Source organism: Molossus molossus, unplaced genomic scaffold (genome assembly GCF_014108415.1).
Source record: "Molossus molossus isolate mMolMol1 unplaced genomic scaffold, mMolMol1.p scaffold_m16_p_12, whole genome shotgun sequence".
Taxonomy (NCBI): Eukaryota; Metazoa; Chordata; class Mammalia; order Chiroptera; family Molossidae; genus Molossus; species Molossus molossus.
The window spans coordinates 89,456,763-89,475,005 of record NW_023425347.1 but is presented as its reverse complement, the minus strand read 5'-3'; the positions used below and the strand labels follow the sequence as shown (position 1 = coordinate 89,475,005).

The window sequence follows — 18,243 nt, the reverse complement described above, 5'->3', positions numbered from 1 at the left end:
ATCCAGGTGCTGGATAGGACTGGGTTCCATCGGGCAGCAACAGGTGGGATCAGAGCAGCTCAGCAGCTCCCTGTGAGGGAGGGGGATTAGATGTCTCCACAGCCCCAAGCGCAGGGCCTGGCCTCCGCCTGCTCAAATCCCACTTGTAGACAGGGCCGGGTCATCGGGGAGCAAAACCAGGCTGCTCTCAACCTGACACTGACCCCAGCCCTGCCACCCGTGAGCTGAGGCTCTTTGGGCAAGAGACTCGATCTGACTCACCTTCCTCATCCGTAAAGTGAGGTGATTGACCCCCACACCATCTGCGTCTGTGCAGCCAGTAGGTGCTGCTAAATCTGTGCTGAATCAAGGGAAGAAGAATGACCAGATGACCAGCCAAGTGCCACCCTAGACAGGCGCTTTTCTCAGGTTCAAGGAAGAAATATAACATCTCCTGGACCCATTTTTTTATTTTGTTTTTTTGTTTTTTTTTGTCCCAAAATATGTTCCACAGATCACTGGTTCCAAAAGGCATTAATAACTGTTACGTAAAAAGGGTGCAAAGCCAAATGAGACTTAGACGACCAGGTTAAGTAAGCCACGTTAACTAGGTTTCTCCCCTGCAGGACTTCTCAGAGCCTTGAATACTGGAGTGTGCAGTGTGAGTCTCATAAGCAGGGGTCTAGAACTCTGTGTAGCTCAAATTTTCTTGGCCGTAGAACAACTTCTCTTCATAGAAAACTGCCACCAGTTCTCAGCTTTTTCTTTTTTTCTGTCCCACACAACTCTACGAGCTTTGGTCCCGTCAGAAAGAAACAAAGGCCCATTTTCCGGAAGAGTTCTATTTGTGGAAATTCTGTTGTAAGAATTACGATTAGGTCACCCAGAATTGCAGTCGGATCTTTGGAAGTTAACTGTATTGCTACAAGAGACAAATGCTCAAAACAGCTATCCTATTATCAACCAGAAACCCAGGAGTCCTGTCTCGGGTAACATTCCTGCTGCAGACCCTGGGGCACGCGAGCACAGTAATGAACAATCGATGTGGTCTTGCAGGCTGGCTGGTCAGCAAGGAGCTCCCTGTCATGGCAGCAGGTCAAATCGCAGGTGGGCACAGGGCTCTGAGGGCGAACTGTTAGTGACTGTCATATAAGCCACACTGTCTTCCCCCAGCTACTACCTGAAGCCATGACTCCATGGTGCAGCCCCAGGGTCAGAGGACTCAGCCAGCTTCCTCAAGGGGGCTAGGAAAGAAGACAGCCTGCTTTTCCTTCCCTCCTCCAGTAAATAGCAACCAAGCATCTACTCTGAGCCGCACACTGCTCCAGGCCCTGGGAATCAAGGAGTGAATAAAAAAGGTCCCTACCTTTAGATAATGTTAGTGCTGTAAAGAAAAATAAAGAGGTGTGTGACTGGGGTGGTCGGGTGGGGAGGGGAAGGCAGCGAGGGCCCCTCTGAGGAGGCATCGGTTTCACTGAGACCTGAGCGAAGAGGAGGAGCTGGCCATGGAAGATTTGGGGGAAGAGGTTACCAGGAAGAAACACGGTGAGGCCAAGACTCAGAAAGGAATGACCCTGGTGTGACCGGGAACAGAAAGGCAGGCAGTGTGAGGGCACGCGGGAGCGAGGCAGCGAGTGGCGGGCGAGGCGCCAGCGGTGGGCCTTGCAGGCCATGTGGAGCATCGTGCTTGGTTCCAGGTGCAGGGGGAGCCACTGGCGGCTGCCAGCAGGAGTGCAGACGTCAGGGGCAGCAGGGTCTGAGAGGCCGGGCTGGCATCCCAGACGGCCCAATGCCCAGCAAAGTCCCACTCCCTCTAAGCTCCTGGGGTCTTCCACTGGTGAGAGTAGAGGCTGAGTGTAGGGGTCTCCATTCCTCGGAGCTCAGGGGTATGGAGGCAAAGCAGAGTAGGGCCCCCAAACTCACACCCTCATGCAGTAGCCAGGGTCATAGGCCCCCAGACTTTCTGCCTGTCAAAGGGTCCTTGTCCCAGAAGGCCCTTAGAGACCACCTCGGCCAACCCCTTCATGCCCTGAGGGGGAAACAGAGGCACAAACAAAAGCCTGCTTCCCCAAGTCTCTGCTAATGAAGGGACGGGATGCTCCCCCAGGGCTCGCTGGAGGCAGCAGGGCCCCTGACCACCTGCTCCAGCCAAGCAGGCCCCGCCTGGCTGGCCTCCCCCCTTCCCCTCTCGGCCACAAGCCTCTTTTGTGCTTGCTCCCTGGGGCTCCATCTCCTTGCAGGGGTCACAGGACATCACTGACCCCATCTCCCTGCCAACGTGCCCGGCTGGTAATTGAAAATACCAGAATCCCCCGAAGACCAACTTACAGGGAAACCTGACACCCCAGGGTGGGCAGGGGCGGCAGGAGGGACGAGAGAGCATCCAGCTGTTCCCTGTTAATCCCCCTGGATTCCAGGAGAAAGGCCAGCCCTGCCTGGCCCCCGTGGCCCGCCTTGATCATCTTCCCAGCAATGCCGCCTCCTTGCCACGCCCAGGGATACGGGGCTTACAGGATCAGAGCTGGGTTAGCTGCCTGTAACCCAAGTCTGCCAGCTAAGCCCGCCAGGCCCAGACCCCCACGGCCGTGTGGGACCTGCTTCCACCGACAGCTGAGCTCCCGGAGCCGGGCGGGCCGGATGGGTGGTAGGTGAGGTGAGTCAGAGGCGGGGTGAAGTTAGCTTTGCAGCAGCAGCATGGGATCTGGACCAGGGTGTCCTCGGAGGCTCTCTGAGGTCCCCCGCTTTCCAGACCTCCCTGGTCAGCCTGCATCAGCCACAGCCACTGGAGGGAGTAGGGTATGTTGGACCCAGGTGGGCCTGGATTCAAATCCCAGCACAGGCCTGCTTAACTAGGTGACTTTGGGCAAGTTACTTCATACCTCAGTGTCTCCATTTCCTCATCCATAAAATGGGCATAATAATAACAACAGCCTCATGGGGCTGATATAACAGTTACATGAGTTTAAAGTGCCAAGCGTAGAGTGAACAAGGAAGTGGTAGGTGTTAGCTGTGGGGACCTTTTTTTTGGGGGGGGGGTATCATTATACATACAGGGGTTGTCGAGATGACAGGCTTGATGACAGCTGTGTCTCAGTGCAGGAGCAGCTCTCCACCCCCACCGCAGGCCCGCCGTGGCTCGCCGGTGCTCAGAACAGAGCGAGCCCCTGGGCCCCGAGGTCTGGTCCCCACCTGCTCAGCAGCCTCAGTCCTGCACCTCTTGGAACCTCTTGCACCTCTGCCTCAAAGCTATCGGAGCCTGAGGGCCCAGGAGCAGGTTAGGCTGGGTGGTGAGAGGGTCCATCAGAGGCAGAAGCCAGGCTGTGAGCAGCATGGTCGGTGAAAATATATTAGACCAGCTGGTCTGGGCTCTAGTCCTGGCCCCACCTCTGCCTGCTAGGTGACCTGGGACAAGTCACCTCCCATCTTTGGCCCTGAATCTACTCTTCCTGGGGGGGGGGGGGGGGGGGTCCACAGGCCAGCAGCAGCAGCACCTGGAGCTTGTTAGATCGCAGATTCTCGGGCCCCACCCCAGACCTGTGGCAGCAGAATCTCTGGGCAGTGGTACCCAGCAATGTGAGTCTTCACAAGTCTCCTTATGCCCCTTAAGTTTGAAAAGTGCAGTAATCTACAGGAGACACATTCTACCACTTTTCTTCATTGTTGGAAGGTGAAATCACAGGACAGAGGTAAAGGGAGGAGCAATGTCTCTTCTTTTAAATATATATATATATAGATTGATTTTAGAGAGAGAGGAAGGGAGAGGGAGAAAGACATAGAAACGCCGATCGGCTGCCTCCTGTACGCCCCACACTACGGATGAAGCCCACAACCCCGGACATGTGCCCTGACCGGGAATCAAACAGGTGACCTCCTGGTGCATGGGACGGCGCTCAATCCACTGAGCCACACGGGCTGAGCTACAGTGTCCCTTCTAGAGACTGATCACTTTGGCCGAGTCCCACAATGGGGGCACCTGTGGCCCTGCACTGTCGGCTCCCCAGGGTTTGTGGCCTCAGCTAGATGCTTCCCCTCTCTCTGGTCCCTCAGCTCTCCCTCAGCGCCTGAGGTTGGGCTGGAAGCTGTACCCTCTCGTGCCCACCCCAGTCCTGACCTCTGACCTCTCTTCCAGCTCCATCGGCTGTGTCCATCATGCATCAGGTGAGCCGCACCGTGGACAGCATCACCCTGTCGTGGTCCCAGCCCGACCAGCCCAATGGCGTCATCCTGGACTATGAGCTGCAGTACTACGAGAAGGTACCTAAGCTCCTGGCGCTCTCCCCACCCCCACCTCCCTGAGGGCCCCTCCCAGTCTGGGCCCTGGGTCCTACTGTCCTATAAGACAAGACACACCATGAAGCAGAAAGAGCACGGGCCTGAGTGAGGCCACCTGGCTCAAATTGTGGCTCCACTCCTCCCTGGCTGTGAGACCTCGGGCAGGTGCCTTGGCCTTTCTGAGTCTTGCTTTTCTGGCCTGGGGGATGAGGCCAGCAATGTCAGTACAGGCAGTGGTCACAGCCCTTCCGGCACCGAGATCCCTCCGTCTTGACGCCAGCCGTCCTGCAGTTATGAAGAACCGGATTTCCAAAGAGCTGCATTTATTAGCAGCGATGGTCATTCGCCCATTCCGAAGCCGAGAAACTGCTCGAGACATCAGCGCGGTGGAGCTTCCTCTCATGTTGCTCCAGTTCCAGCTAAAACACTTGTTTGCATTTGCTCAAGTGCCTTTTGTAGGGAGAGAGAGTGGTTTCTCTTTGAGCTTTTAAATTAAACCCTTGTGACTCCCTTCGGGAACTTCTAGGAGCCAGGGACCCAGGGTTGGAAGCCACTGGTGTAGCAGAAGGATCATTGGACGAGGAGTGAGAAGCCATAGGTTCAAATCCCAGCTTCATCCATAGACAGCTGTGTGACCTTGGGCAGCCATCTTCCTCTCTCTCGGCCTCAGTTTCCTCCTGTGTCAGGGTGAATGAGACCACCTCTCTCACATGGGAGCTGTACGAGTCAAAGGGAAAAAACAGATATAGTGCCCAGCAGGTGCCTGGCCCTCAGCAAAGTGGAGTATGCTTGTCCTTCCTCCCTCTCCCGCCCTGCCTGCCACACAGTGGGCAGGAGCTACACAATGTCAGGCCCAGTGAGCTAAGCTCATGTGAATGGAGGCCTGTACTGTACAGGGGCCAGAACAGAGCAGCTGAACACCAGAGGCCCAGGCAATTCTCTTTGGTGACTTGTCTTACCTGCTCCCTGAGGCACCGAACAGCCACAGAGGCTGCAGGGAAATGGTTCGTTGGAGTCTCTTTCAGACTAAGGTGTAAATGACTGTGGGAAGTGCTTCAGTTGAGGCCACGCCCCGTGGGAATGGGAAGGCTGTCCCTAAGGACTGAGAGGAAATGAGGGGGGGACAGTTCCAGCCAGCCTGCTGGAGCCCCGCCTCTGAGGCCCCGCCTGGCCCTCACTCTGTTAGCTGCTGGATCACCCAAACCCTGGTGAGTCTCAGGGGTTCACCAGCCACCTCTCCAGCCTCACGCAGCTGGTTCACGAGTGTTTCCTTGCTCATCCCTCCCCTGGGCAGCGCATTCCTGGAGGCCAGGACCCCCATCTGTTCCTGTCACCACATTATCCCCAGAGCCCTGGGTCTGACACCAGGGACACTAGGTAAATGTTGGCTGAATGAATAAATGGTGAATCCCTTCCCGTGGCCTGTTCTTCAGGGGTGGAGACCTTGCCTTTCCTCTGCTGTGTCCCCAGGGGGTGGTGTCAGGGTCGCAGCTCCACCCCTTGGGCCCAGAGGGCCTTGGAGGAGCCCGGCATCCCAGGTAGAGGCTGGAGCGGCTCCAGGCCCGGGAAGCCCCAGGCCCTGCAGGAGCAATCATGTGCACTTCCTCCGGCGGGGACAGCTTAGCAACTCAGAATTCAAAAAGGAAAAAAAAAACTAATTAAGAAGCTTTATGATTAAATGAAACTGAAAATGTTTGTCCCCAAAGACAGGATCGGAAATGAGGAATCCCGGCACAGGTCCTGCCCACGACCCATTTCCTACCCAGATGGGAGGGGTGGGAAGCTGATGGAGGTGTGAACCAGAAGGCAGCTCTGCCCTACTTTCTGCTGCTGCCTGGGCATCCCCAGGCCTGCACCAGAGGTGGCAGGACCAGCAGGCCTTGCGGCAGCCACAGTCATCACCCGCTCACATTTCATGAGTGCTCACTGTGTGCTAAGCACATCGCTTTCATTGTCTTATTCATTCTCACAATGTTGCTATTCACTCCACTGGGCAAGAGGGGAAACTGAGGCACAGAGAAGCTGTGTAACTTATCCAAGAGCACCCAGCTGCTAAGTGGCAGAGCGGGGATTTAGACCTGGCTCTCCTGCCTCCTGGTTTTCTCCCAGGGATGCTTCTGGGCTTCTCCCGGGGATAACCTTTCAGAGGTAGACAGGACCAGGTTCTGATGAAGGATTTTCAGCACAAATGGCAAGAGATGGGCAGGCCTGAGGTATGGCTGTGATAAGACATCGCCCTGCTTCTGTCAGCCCCTCTTCCCAGGGCCTGGGGTACAGAGAGAGGCAGCTTGGCGTCTGCCAGTGGGGAGATGGACACTGGTTCATTCAACATTCACTGTCACCAACTTTGGACTGGATGCCGGGAATACCAAGAGTAACCAGGCATGCCTAGAGGCCCTCCCTTCACAGTCCAGGGGAAAAGACAGGTTCGGATACAAATAGCCATTAAATAAGATGTGATACAAGCCACAGAAGGGCCAGCAAAGGTTCCATGAGGACACTAAGGAGGAGCCCATAATCCTGGCATAGGTGAGAGGAAGTCTTCATTCAGATGATATTTGAGCTGAGCCTTGAAAGATGCTAGGAGTTCACCAGACAGACAAGTGATGAGAGAAGGGTCATTCCCGGTGGCAAGAATAGTATGTGCAAAGGCCTTGGGGCAGGAATGTGCTGGCTGCACTCAGAGAACAGAGAAGGCAAGTGTGGCAGGAGCAACATGAACAAGGGGCCGATCTATAGGGGCAGAGTTTGGAGAGGGAGGCAAGACCAAGTGTGGTGGGCTTTCTAGGCCTTTGGAGTCTGGATTCAATGTAAAGTACAATGGGAAGCCACCAGAAGGTTTTGGAATGAGGTGATCTGACTCAGATTACTTTAAATATTCCTATAACTTGCTATGTGGAGAATAGACTACAAGGGCATCCCAGGAACACAGGTAGACCCTATACAGTGCTCTCATGGGTCACCAAGTGAGAAATGATGATGGCATGGAGTTGGAGAGTTGGCAGCAGAGATGGTGAGAAACTGACAGATTCAGACAATATTTTGAAATTCAGAAACTATGCTTGAGTGATGGTCAATTCCCAGTAGAGAGTGGTGCCTTTTCCTGGGGCAGACGTGGGTTCGTGATTTGCAGATGTAGGTGTGGTGCTTCCCAGGAGTGAGATGTAGCCAAGAACAGACAGGAGGGTGCAGAAGAAGAACAGAGTCGAAGGACAGAATCCAGGAGAATGGCGAGATTTAAGGCGAGGAAGAAAAAGGAGTTGGTGGAAGTGTCGGAGATACCAGCCGAGGGGTAGGAGGAGAACCAGAACCAGGAGCAATTTCCGTCCCCGGCCTCTCAGGTGAGGCTCTGACAGCCCAGCCACCACCTCTGAGTCAGCCCCACCACTGGGGAGGGACAGCCAGGCTGCAAGTGGTGAGATTTATTTCTGACAAGTCCACAGCCCGCTCTTACCTAATACTTCAGAATCCTCCTGGTGCCTGCAATTGATTTCTTTAATGATGCTCTAGATCTTCCCAGGCAGGGAAGTTAGATACCGAGCCCTGAGGCCCCATGCAGGCCCCAACCCTGACTCCTCTCCCACTTTCCTTTCCTTCTTTAGAAAGGGCTCCTTTGGATCCGGCTCTCCACTTGGCCTCTCCCCAGCTTTACTGGGATTTCCCAGCCTGCCTGGAGCCCGGAGCCCGGAGCCCGGAGCTGACAGCCACTTTGCTGGACGTCTTCTAGAGGCCGCTGACGAATGGGGTCAGCAGACCAGGGCTGGCCTTTTTCATCAGCTCCAGCATCCCGGGGGAGGTGGCCTCCTCTGGCAGCTGCCCCAAAGCACATGGGTTCATGCTCCCTTTGGCTCCCCATGAGCTCGAGGAGAAGAGTCGGTGAGGCCACCTATGGCAGATTTATGTATCTATTCAACAGAAATTTCTACTTGGCAGAAGTGAATGGAAAGAACATTCCAAGCAGAGGGAGCAAAAGTTGGGGGAGGAGGGAGTGAGTGAAAGTCCAGGCTGCATTCCAGGTGGTGCCCAGGGTGCGTGGAGCATCGACATTGGGAACGTTGGCTCACTCGTTCATTCACTTGTGCATTCATTCATCCGTTTAATGAACGTTGGTGATGATAACAACAATGGTGATAGCCAACACTTATAAGTCCTTATATGTACTAGAAACGATGCTAAAAGCTTTACCCACTATTTCCTATTGAATCTCTACAACCACTGTGTGTGGCATATAGTGGTGTGATCCCATTTTAAAGATGAGAAAACTGAAGCTCGTGAGACTCAAGCAATGTACCCACTGCCTCACTGGCCCTTAGTCTCCGGGTAAGGACTCAAACGAAGGACTAGTGGGTTTTATACTAAATTTCTTCCGCTAAACCAAATAATCCTTATTCAGATAAGGGTACTCTTGGGGCTGGGGGGCAGGAAGGGAATCGATGGCTCTAGATCAGCTCCTTTGTGCCAGGGATTAACTGATCAAATGTTATCTTCACAACGAAACTGAAGGGTTGGAATTTATTGTTCCATTTTCTGGAATAGGAAATGGGGCTCAGGGAAGTGGTCTTTCCCAAAGTCACAAAGCAAGCAAGTGGGAGAATTAGCATTTGAAATTACTTCTAATCCCCTGCTGGGTCCTGTGCCCTACGTAGAGGAGGGATCCACTCGGTGTGGTTCTCATCCTCCCGAAGCACCTCTGCCACTGACAGTTATCTCCCATCTCCCTCGTATAATCAGGAGCTTAAAACGTCCAGCCTAGTGGGCACCCTCCCAGTCTGCACAATCCATCCCCCTTGGCAAGAGGGAACAGATCCCATGTTAGACGGCGGCACTTAGTGGCCAAGCCTGGTAGTGCATCCTGGGTTCATAGATTGTCAGTAGTCTAACATTCATTCGTTGTGTCAGTAGTTAGTGAGCACCTACCATGTGCGGAGTTTGGGGGTCCCAGAGGTGAATGCGATAAGGACCCTGCCCTCAGGGAACCCACAGTCCTTAGAGAAGACACATGTATATCCGAACAATAGGTGATAGAGGAGACAATGGACCTGGGACCTCTGGCTGGGGCGTTGGAGGCAGTCCTGTGCTAGGCCTTGAGCACTGAGCAGTGAACTGCCCGGCAGACAATGACAGGGCATTTCGGATGCGCAGCAGCACGTGCAAAGGCTTAGAGTGTCACGGGAAGGTGGGGCTGCCAAATAAAGTATAGGACATCAAGGTTACATTTGAATTTTTAAAAATAATTTTTAGTATAAGTATATATCAAAGGTTGCATGGGACATACGTATACTAAAAATTATTAATCTGAAATTCAATTTAACTGAGCGTCCTGTACTTTTATTTGCTAAATCTGGCTACCCTCCCAGGGAAAGGGGAAGTCGTTATGAATGGCTAGAGCCTAAAGGACATTGGGGATGTAGCAGGAGAGACCAACAAAGGGTGGGTCATGAAGGATCTGAAATGTCAGGCCGAGAAGGGAAGCCTTCATTCATCCTGTGGGTGTTAGAGAAGGCCTCTGCATCTTATACCTTGTGCTCGGGACAGGGGAACAAAACACAGCCCCTTCCCTCAGTCGTTTATAGTCAAGGGAGTGAGATGAGTCTGGGCCCAGGGCAAGGGGATGTAGCAGAACTCTCTTCCTGTGGTACCCACAGCAAGTGCTTCAAGGCTCAGAGAAGGGGACGTATCTGGCTTGGAGGTCAGGGAGGCTTCCTGGAGGAGGGGGCAAGTGATCCGGCAAAGGAAAAGAGGCTTCCACTCTGCTGCTGCCTCCTGGTATGGGGGAAGGGAAGGAAGCACTCACAGGTCAGCCCGCCCCTCTCTAGCCCCCACATCCCAGCTCATTCGCACCTCCTTACCTTTGCACCTGCTGCTCCTTGCCAAGAATGCCCACCCCCTTCTTTGCCTGGGTGACTTCTATTTGTTGTTCAAAATTCCACTCCAGTGAACTCTTCCACTCTCCAGGGAACTTTCCCTGACTTCACCTGACATCCCCCACCCAGGCCAGGTCACATGCCCCTCAACTCAGTGTGCCTACCCTACCCCTGTTATGTATAGGACTTATCCATCCTCTAAACAACTCTTAAGGTAGCTGTTATTATAATACCCATTTTACAGATGAAGAAAAGGAGGCCAGTCACAAAGGTAATAAGCAGTAGAATAAGGACTTGAACCCAGGAAATCTGGCTCCAGATTGTGATTCTTCACCTCTACACTATAGTAACATTGTAGTTACAATTATTATCTGTAATAACATTGCTCACACTCATTTAATTGTTTCAGGAGAGTATTCAAAGGCTCTGTGCATCCCTGACATGTGGATGATTGACATGTACAAGCAGGTGTGTGTTTTTCAGTTTAAGGAGTCATAGCTTTTCATGAGCTTCTCAAAGGAGTTCCAGATCCTCAAAGGGTTAAGATCGCCACACTGTTTGCTTTTCTGAACCGGGCTCTCCGAGATCAGGGCCTATGCTTTAACCTCTGTGGATCCCCAGTGCCCAGCCCGGGCCTAATGCAATTAGAGGGTATTTGGGGAAGGTTAGCCGGGCAGCTGACAGATGTCTGAAATAGCATCCACTAGGCAGGTAAACATTTGCAGCCAACCCGACCACATCTCCACCCCCACTACAGCAGCTGGCTCTTCGTCCTGTCCCAGGCTCCCTGGGTCACCACAGGCAGTGTTCAGGAGGTCAGAACCTGAACACTGCACCTCTCAAAGGAGGGAACATTAGGTCCTGGGAACCCAAAGACATGAACATTAGAGGCGGCTCCTGCATGGTTTTGAGTCCCAAAGCAGCCATCAGCTGATACATGTGACCTTGGGCCTCCTTTTCTGGCTCTTCATTCTTACCTGACTCAAGTGTGCTAAGGCTGAACAGGGGTCCTTGCTCTTAATCCATCAAGGCATGGGTCAGGGAGTGGGATGCAGAAGTGAACAATGTGGGCCTTCTCCCTGCTGTCAACAAGGACTCGCAGTCTAGACCCCAAGGTCTGCACACAGGGACCATTCAGTGTATGTGTATTAGTCAGCTGTTATTGAGATGATGCTGCAAAACAAACAACCCCAAAAATCCAACAACCTACAACAAGTAGCTCTTTTTCTTACTCATAGGTTTGTGTCTGTGGGTCAGCTGAAGTCGCCCTGTTTCATTCCAGAAGTTAGGTCAAGGTCTTATCCCCTTGTTTCTCTTTCTCAAACCAGCTGTTACCCAGGTTGAGTCACAGCACATGGCAGAACCATAAGAGGCCAAGCCAAATCAACAAGCATATGTAAAGCCCCTGCTTGCATCATGTCCTCTAGAATAGTCCAGTGGCCAAAGCAAGTCACGTGGACAAGCTCAGCATCCATGAGGAGGAGAAATACACTCTGCCTTCTCTTGTGGGAAGTGTTGCAAAATCACATGTAAAAGCTGCAGGTGTGTGATTTTGTTACCGGGAGGAAGCGAAGAATTGGGAACCACAGATGTTCTTCCAGTGGCCAGACCCGCCCCAAGTGGCAGGAGTGGTCAGTGGGCTCTGGGCCCACTGTGGGCAACAACCTCACTAACTGTCTTCTCTGTTCCTCGGCAGGAGCTCAGTGAGTACAACGCCACAGCCATAAAAAGCCCCACCAACACGGTCACTGTGCAGGGCCTCAAAGCCGGCGCCATCTATGTCTTCCAGGTGCGGGCACGCACCGTGGCGGGCTACGGGCGCTACAGTGGCAAGATGTACTTCCAGACCATGACAGAAGGTAAGAGGCACCAAGGAGGCAGGAGGAGGGCACTGACTCCACAACCAGAACGAATTCCAGGGCCACCATTGTGCAAGTTAGAAAAGGCAGCCCCCCTTCTTGGTGTCAACCCTCCTGGGTGGGAACCTCTGTGCACTGTAGAAACTGCACAGCCATATATAAAGGCACTGTTTCTGTGGCCTGGGAAGGGTTGTGATACTCTGTTACCATCACGACTCCTGGGAGCACAGCCCTGACTTGCAGAGTCACTCTGAGCAAATCACACCCATTCCCTGGTCCAGGTTTTCTCCCATACTCTATTTCAATGACTTAGAGTTGGATTGCAAAAAATCCTGAAGCCACATCTGAGTTCAGCAAGAAGTGCTGGGATAGATTAGTAATGTCTACCCAGGGCAAGAGAATAGGAGGTTGCAGCCCACGTGTTGTGTGTCTCCCAGTCTGGGAACCTATGGCCTTTAAGTACCCTTTCTGCTCTAATAATCTTCGAGGGGTAACATAAAGAATGTCGGCTCTGATGCCTGACAGGTGGAAATTACAGTAGAGATTCAGCCCTGTGTGGCCCTGAGCAACTTAACTTACATCTCTGAGCCTCAGTTTTTCTCATCTATAAATGGGGATGAAAACAACTATCTCACTATCATCATCATCATCATCATCATCATCATCAAACTAGAATAATGATGGGGATAAATGTACAGGCCCTAGCACAGGGTTGGTGCTAAGTCTCACACAGAGTTAGCGCTCACCAAATAGTAATTAAGGTTATAGTTGTCATTTCTGAGAGTCTGGAGGCCCTTTCACCAACCAGCCAAGCTCCAAGACATCTTTCCCTAAGACCAGGCTCCAGTGTCCCTTCTTGGCACCTACTTCAGTCCCTGGGTGTGGGCCTTGGCTTTGGCCTGGCCCTCTGCCTGACCACAATAATCCCCTCATGATGCCACCATCTCTTCTAGCACTACCTCCTCTGCAAAATCCCCTTCCTCACAGCAGCATGTTTCACCTTTCTCAGCCCTCAGGCGTGCTGGCTGAGTGTCACTGACATGGGTACTGGAGGACTGTCCAAGGATCCTTTCTTTATTAATTCAACAAATGTGTGCTGGCGCCAAGGACCCGGAACCGACCTTGTCCCTGACTTCAGGAAGCCTGTCTGGTCATGAAAGCAAATGAATAATAAAATTAAAACAGTGATGATGTTGGTGGCATTAAGAATATACTGAGTGGTTTCCAAGAGTCAGGCCAATGCTAAGTACATTTTACGCATTATCTCATTTAAGCCTACAGCCTCGGGTTCAAGTGCTGGTTTGGGCCAATTTCTGTGTGACGTCAAGCAAGTCATAACCTCACTAAGTCTCGGTTTCCTCATCTATCGAATGGGGTAACATAGGCAGTACATCACTGTGCTGTTCCGAGGCTCAGACAAGATACATAACATTCTTAGCACAGTGACCAACCCTCAAAACACTCATTAACAATACCAGTTGATATTGACTGAGTGCTCACAATGCCACTGGTGTTCTGAGTGTCTTACACAACAATTTCTATTAAATGGGAAGTATGATTCTCTCCAATTTACAGAAGAGGAAACTGAGCCACAGAAAAGAAAGTCACTTTATCAGAGACCACACAGATAGTAAGTGGCACTGGCGGGACTCAAACCCAGGGAGTCTGGCCCCAGAGTCTGTGCTTGTAACTGCCTCTCTATGCATGTCAGCTTATTGTTGTTGATTTTCCTATCAACATTGAGATGGAGGTGTTAGGCCCATTTTATAGATGAGAAATTGAGGGTCAGAGCAGTTCATGGTTACTTGTGAGCAAATGACAGCCAGTTCTCCACCTGAGCAAGTGACAGGTACTCTGAGGAGCAGAAATACAGCCTGGGATCCCAGGAGGCCCCACAGGGTGATGGGGTGTCAGGACTCCCAGAGCCAGGCTGAGAACACGGCACTGTGCTTCCTCCGCAGCCGAGTACCAGACAAGCATCCAGGAGAAGCTGCCACTCATCATCGGCTCCTCGGCGGCTGCCCTGGTCTTCCTCATTGCCGTGGTTGTCATCGCCATCGTGTGCAACAGGTGGGTGGGTGTCACCAACCCCCCCAGGCCTGGCTGTGCTTGTGAATGGAGGAGGCATTTTCGTCAGTACCAGGGACAGAGAGAGGCTCGGGGTGGCCTGGGGACCCTCGAGCAGCCTCCCACCACCTAGATAGCCACCGTTGCAGCCCATCCCTTTGGGTTAGGCATTGCCCTTGACAAGTCCACTGTTGGAGGTGGCACATTGAGACATTAGTACTTCAGCATGAGGACCGTCTCAGAACAGTGGGCAGGAGGACCGCAGGATGCCGGGAGCTAAGGGGATGGTGGAGAAGGAACGCAGGTCACCCGACACGTGCGCTAGTGGAGGCCCCTTCGTGATCAGGGCCATAAGCTCAGTGTCAGAGGGGAGGCGGTGGAGCTCCAGTAAGATGGAGAGGACACAGACAGGAGGGGGGGTGAAGGGCACCCCAAAGAGCTGGTGTGGCATGTGCAGGAGGTGGGCCTGGTTGGTTCCCTGACTAATGCTGGGCATATGCAAAGAGAGACTCCTCTTCCTTAAAGGGGTCCCCACTTTAGAGTAGACTGGGTCATAAGGTCAGATGGACAGAAGCCCCAGACTTTCTGGGGCCAGGGGCCATGGCAAGAGGAGGTGGCTTTGCTCTTTGAAAGGGGCTCGGCTGGAGAGAGGACAGGGGACTAGGGAGCCTGGGCTTGCGGGAGACATGGGAAGGATGAGTGAGGCCAGGACGGGTGAGGCTCCTAGGCGAGGGACAGGCAAGGAGGCCTCTGACGGTGATCTGGTTTCAAGGGTCAGCCCACCCTCTCCCTATCACCTACTGTGGCTCCCAGCTCCCCGGGCGCCTCCAGGTGGCTCCAGCCCTTTGCTCTTGTTCCAGAAGACGGGGGTTTGAGCGTGCTGACTCGGAGTACACGGACAAGCTGCAGCACTACACCAGTGGCCACAGTATGTATACCCCAGCGGGACTGGCACCCTGGGGCCCTTCACTGTCAGTTCCCTGGCGACTTCTCCAGCCTTCTTTCTGCTGCAGTCAGACTGAACGACAAGCTGTTCCCTGAACGTGCCAAGCCCCCTGTCACCTCTCGGCCTTTGCACACGCAGTTCCCTCAGCCTGAGCACCCCCAGCCTCTCCCTACCTGAGTATCTCCTACTCTCCCTCAGGCTCCTACGAACCCCTGAGCAGCCTTCCCTGACCCACCCCCGCCGCATTTAAGGCCTCGTCTGTTTGCACAGCGCCCCTGACCCGGCTGCACTGTGACGGCCGTTCCCTTGTCTCTCCAACATAATGCTGGGCACGCCTGGGGACCTGGTATCGTGCCTGACACTCCCCACTGCCTCCCCAGCCCCGGCACACTCCCCGCACGTGGTAGTCAGTAGACACACACCTGTAGGATAAATAGGTAAGCGGAGATGATGATGAGGACCCCGGGCTCTGGCCTGGAGATGAGAGAGAAGGGAGGTGGCAGGTGTCGTTCCTTCCTGGTGACTCTTCCCGTGACCACTCACCCCCACCCAGTGCCTCCATTTCCCCCACTGTCCCATCCCACTGTAGGCCAGGGCTGGGAGCACACGTGCCACACACACCCGGAGCAACGTCCCCTCCCAAGGGGCCCAGCAGAGGGAGAGAAAAAAGTATAGATTCCTCTTCATTTGGCCCTGGCAGAACCAACAACCTGTGTGGGGGTACGGTGGGGGTGGGGAGAAGGTGTGTCTGAGACTTCACTCAGTGCACAGGAGTTCCCAGTGGGTCTAATGTAGGTTCTCAAACTGTACTCAGTGGGGTACCCTAGGGTTCCTCAGATGGCCACTGGGTAAAGGGGGCCATCAACATGACCATTCATTTGTCACACCTCTGTTGTGGCCTACTATGTATGCCAGGCACTGTTACAGGTGCTGGGGACACACAGTAAACAAGCCAAATAGCCCTGTCCTCATGGGATTTATATGTTAGTGTAAGGGACAGAGAATTTTTAGAAAATACATGTAGTAAATGAGTAAAGCATATGGTAATTAGAAGATGAAAGTCTGTGGAAAAGTAGAACAGGGTAACAGACCGAGAGTGGTGGGGTCAGGGTTGCATTTTTAGACAGGGGAGTTGGGGTTGGCCTCACGAAGAGAGTTTCATTTGAACAAAGATACTAAGGAGCTGGGAGAGTGAGCTGTGTAGCGATATGTCAGGGAAGAGATTCCCAGGCAAGGGAATAACCAGTGCAAAGGCCCTGAGGCTGGAGTGTGTCTGGAAAGTTTCAGGAACAGTCAAGGGGCCGGTGAGACTGGAGCAGAGTGAGGGAGCAGGAGGGAGAAGTATGAGGACCACAACAGGCAGATTCTTGTCAACCACAGCAGGGCCTTGGTTTTTATTCTGAGTCGGAAATAGGGAGCTTCTAGAAGGGTCTGAGCAAAAGGCTGATGAGCTCCGAGTTACAGTTTTGACAGGACTTCCCTGGCCGCCATGTAGAAAATGCACTGATGGGGCTGAGGTGTGCCAGGCAAGGACAAAAGGAGGGCGACCCGGGAGGTGGCTGTTAGGATGGTCCAGGGATGATATGATGAAGGCTAGGTCAGGTGGCAGCAATGGGAATGGTGGGAAGTCGTTGGATTCTGACTTTTTTTTTTTAATCCTCACGTGAGGATATTTTTTCATTTATGTTCAGATAGGGAGGGAGGGAAAGAGAGAAAGAGAGAAACATCGATTGGCTGTCTCCAGCACAACCCCAACCAGGGCCAGGGACCAAACTGCAACCAAGGTACGTGCCCTTGACCAGAATCCAACTCACGACTCTGGCCCGCCGGCCTACATTCTAACTGCTGAGCCAAACCAGCCAGAGCAGATTCTAACGTATTTTGAAGGTAGAACCACTAAATTTGCTGCAGGATTGGATGTGGGATCAGCAAAAAGGGCAGAGGCGAGGAATTCTGGATATTAAGCCTCTGGGGAAAACTCAGTTTGAAGTAGAAGTTCCATGTCTTAACAATCACTGTAGACATAAATGTAAAAATAATTAAACCATTCAGATTTCCAGAAGACAATTTAGGTAACTATTGAACCGAAATGTGGATAGAAAAGGACTTTCTAAGCATAAAAGCAATGGAAAGATCACAAGAAAAGGGCAAATTTAACTACACAGAAATAAAAATCACCTGTACATTCAAGTAAAAGTCATAAATTGCATCACTCCCTCCTATTCCACAAGTTATACAATCATGATCGTAGATGTAGCTAAACAACTGACTGTATTCTACGGGCCAATAGTTGTTTTAATGCTTTTCATGTATTGATTCATTTAATCCTCATCATTTCCCACTGTGAGTATGAGTGAACAGGCAGAGAGGTCACACATGCTCAGGGCAGGGCTGGGGTACGAACCCAGGCGTCTGGCTCCAGAGTGCACGTGCTTAGCCACACTGTGCTGTCTCCACCTGACTGAGCTAGAATAAGATAGGCTCGCAAACACTGTCACCTGGAGCCATTTGCAAGCATCACTATTTAGAGTGCGAGTCAGTGACAGGGAAACAGGTGACAGCTGGGGCTTACTTTAAAAATAGACCCCAGGGTTTATTCCTAGACCAACACATTGTAAAGCTGCAGCTCACTCCCTGCGTCTGAGCCGGACTCCGTTTTCTCAAAGCACTGCCAGCCCTGTGATCCGTATCCACCAGCAGCCCTGTGTGGCCAGGACACCAGAGGAGTGCGTGACTGGCTGAAGTCACCCTCATAGGCTCACGTTTTCCGTCATTCAGCAGGTGCTGAGTGAGTGCCAAGGTGTGTGGTGCCTGGATGTGGAGACCTGATTTCTCATTCCTGCTCCGCCACGGGCCGGCTAGGCTACCTCGGGGAAGTCATCGAACCTCTCCGAGCCTTGGCATCTTTCTAGGGGAAGTAGCAGGAATGATACTTCTTTCATAGAGTTGTGACAATTAAATAAATTAATGGACATTAAAGTGCTTTGTAATAATAATATTTAACCATAGCCAACTCTTCATTATAACAGTTAACAATTATTCAGTGCTTTTTATTTGCCAACTACTCTACTAAGCCCTTTAAAAAAACTCTCATTTAATCCTTGCACTCGCCTTCTGAGGTAGGTACTGTTTATTTGTGACCATTATTACTGGCAGATCCGGAATTCAAACTCAGGTCTCTGACTGCCTGTTCCTCCTCACTCATCCTGCATTTCCCATTTAGTTTCAGAGTTGGCGGCCCTGACAGTCATAGATC

At 52.4% G+C, this 18,243-nt stretch overlaps 1 protein-coding gene across 3 annotated transcripts in view; it reads left to right on the top strand.

Moving 5' to 3' along the window:
• The window catches only part of EPHB2 (EPH receptor B2), a 177,711-nt gene that overhangs the window by 148,086 nt on the left and 11,382 nt on the right, over positions 1-18,243 (top strand). Inside the window, exons 6-9 of one of the 3 annotated variants that reach the window (XM_036255457.1) lie at positions 4,109-4,233; positions 11,812-11,974; positions 13,936-14,044; positions 14,905-14,969. In XM_036255457.1, coding sequence (XP_036111350.1) covers positions 4,109-4,233; positions 11,812-11,974; positions 13,936-14,044; positions 14,905-14,969 — 462 coding nt within the window. Of the gene's footprint in view, positions 1-4,108; positions 4,234-11,811; positions 11,975-13,935; positions 14,045-14,901; positions 14,970-18,243 lie in introns of all 3 variants that reach the window. The other 2 variants (XM_036255456.1, XM_036255458.1) reach the window with 2 other exon arrangements.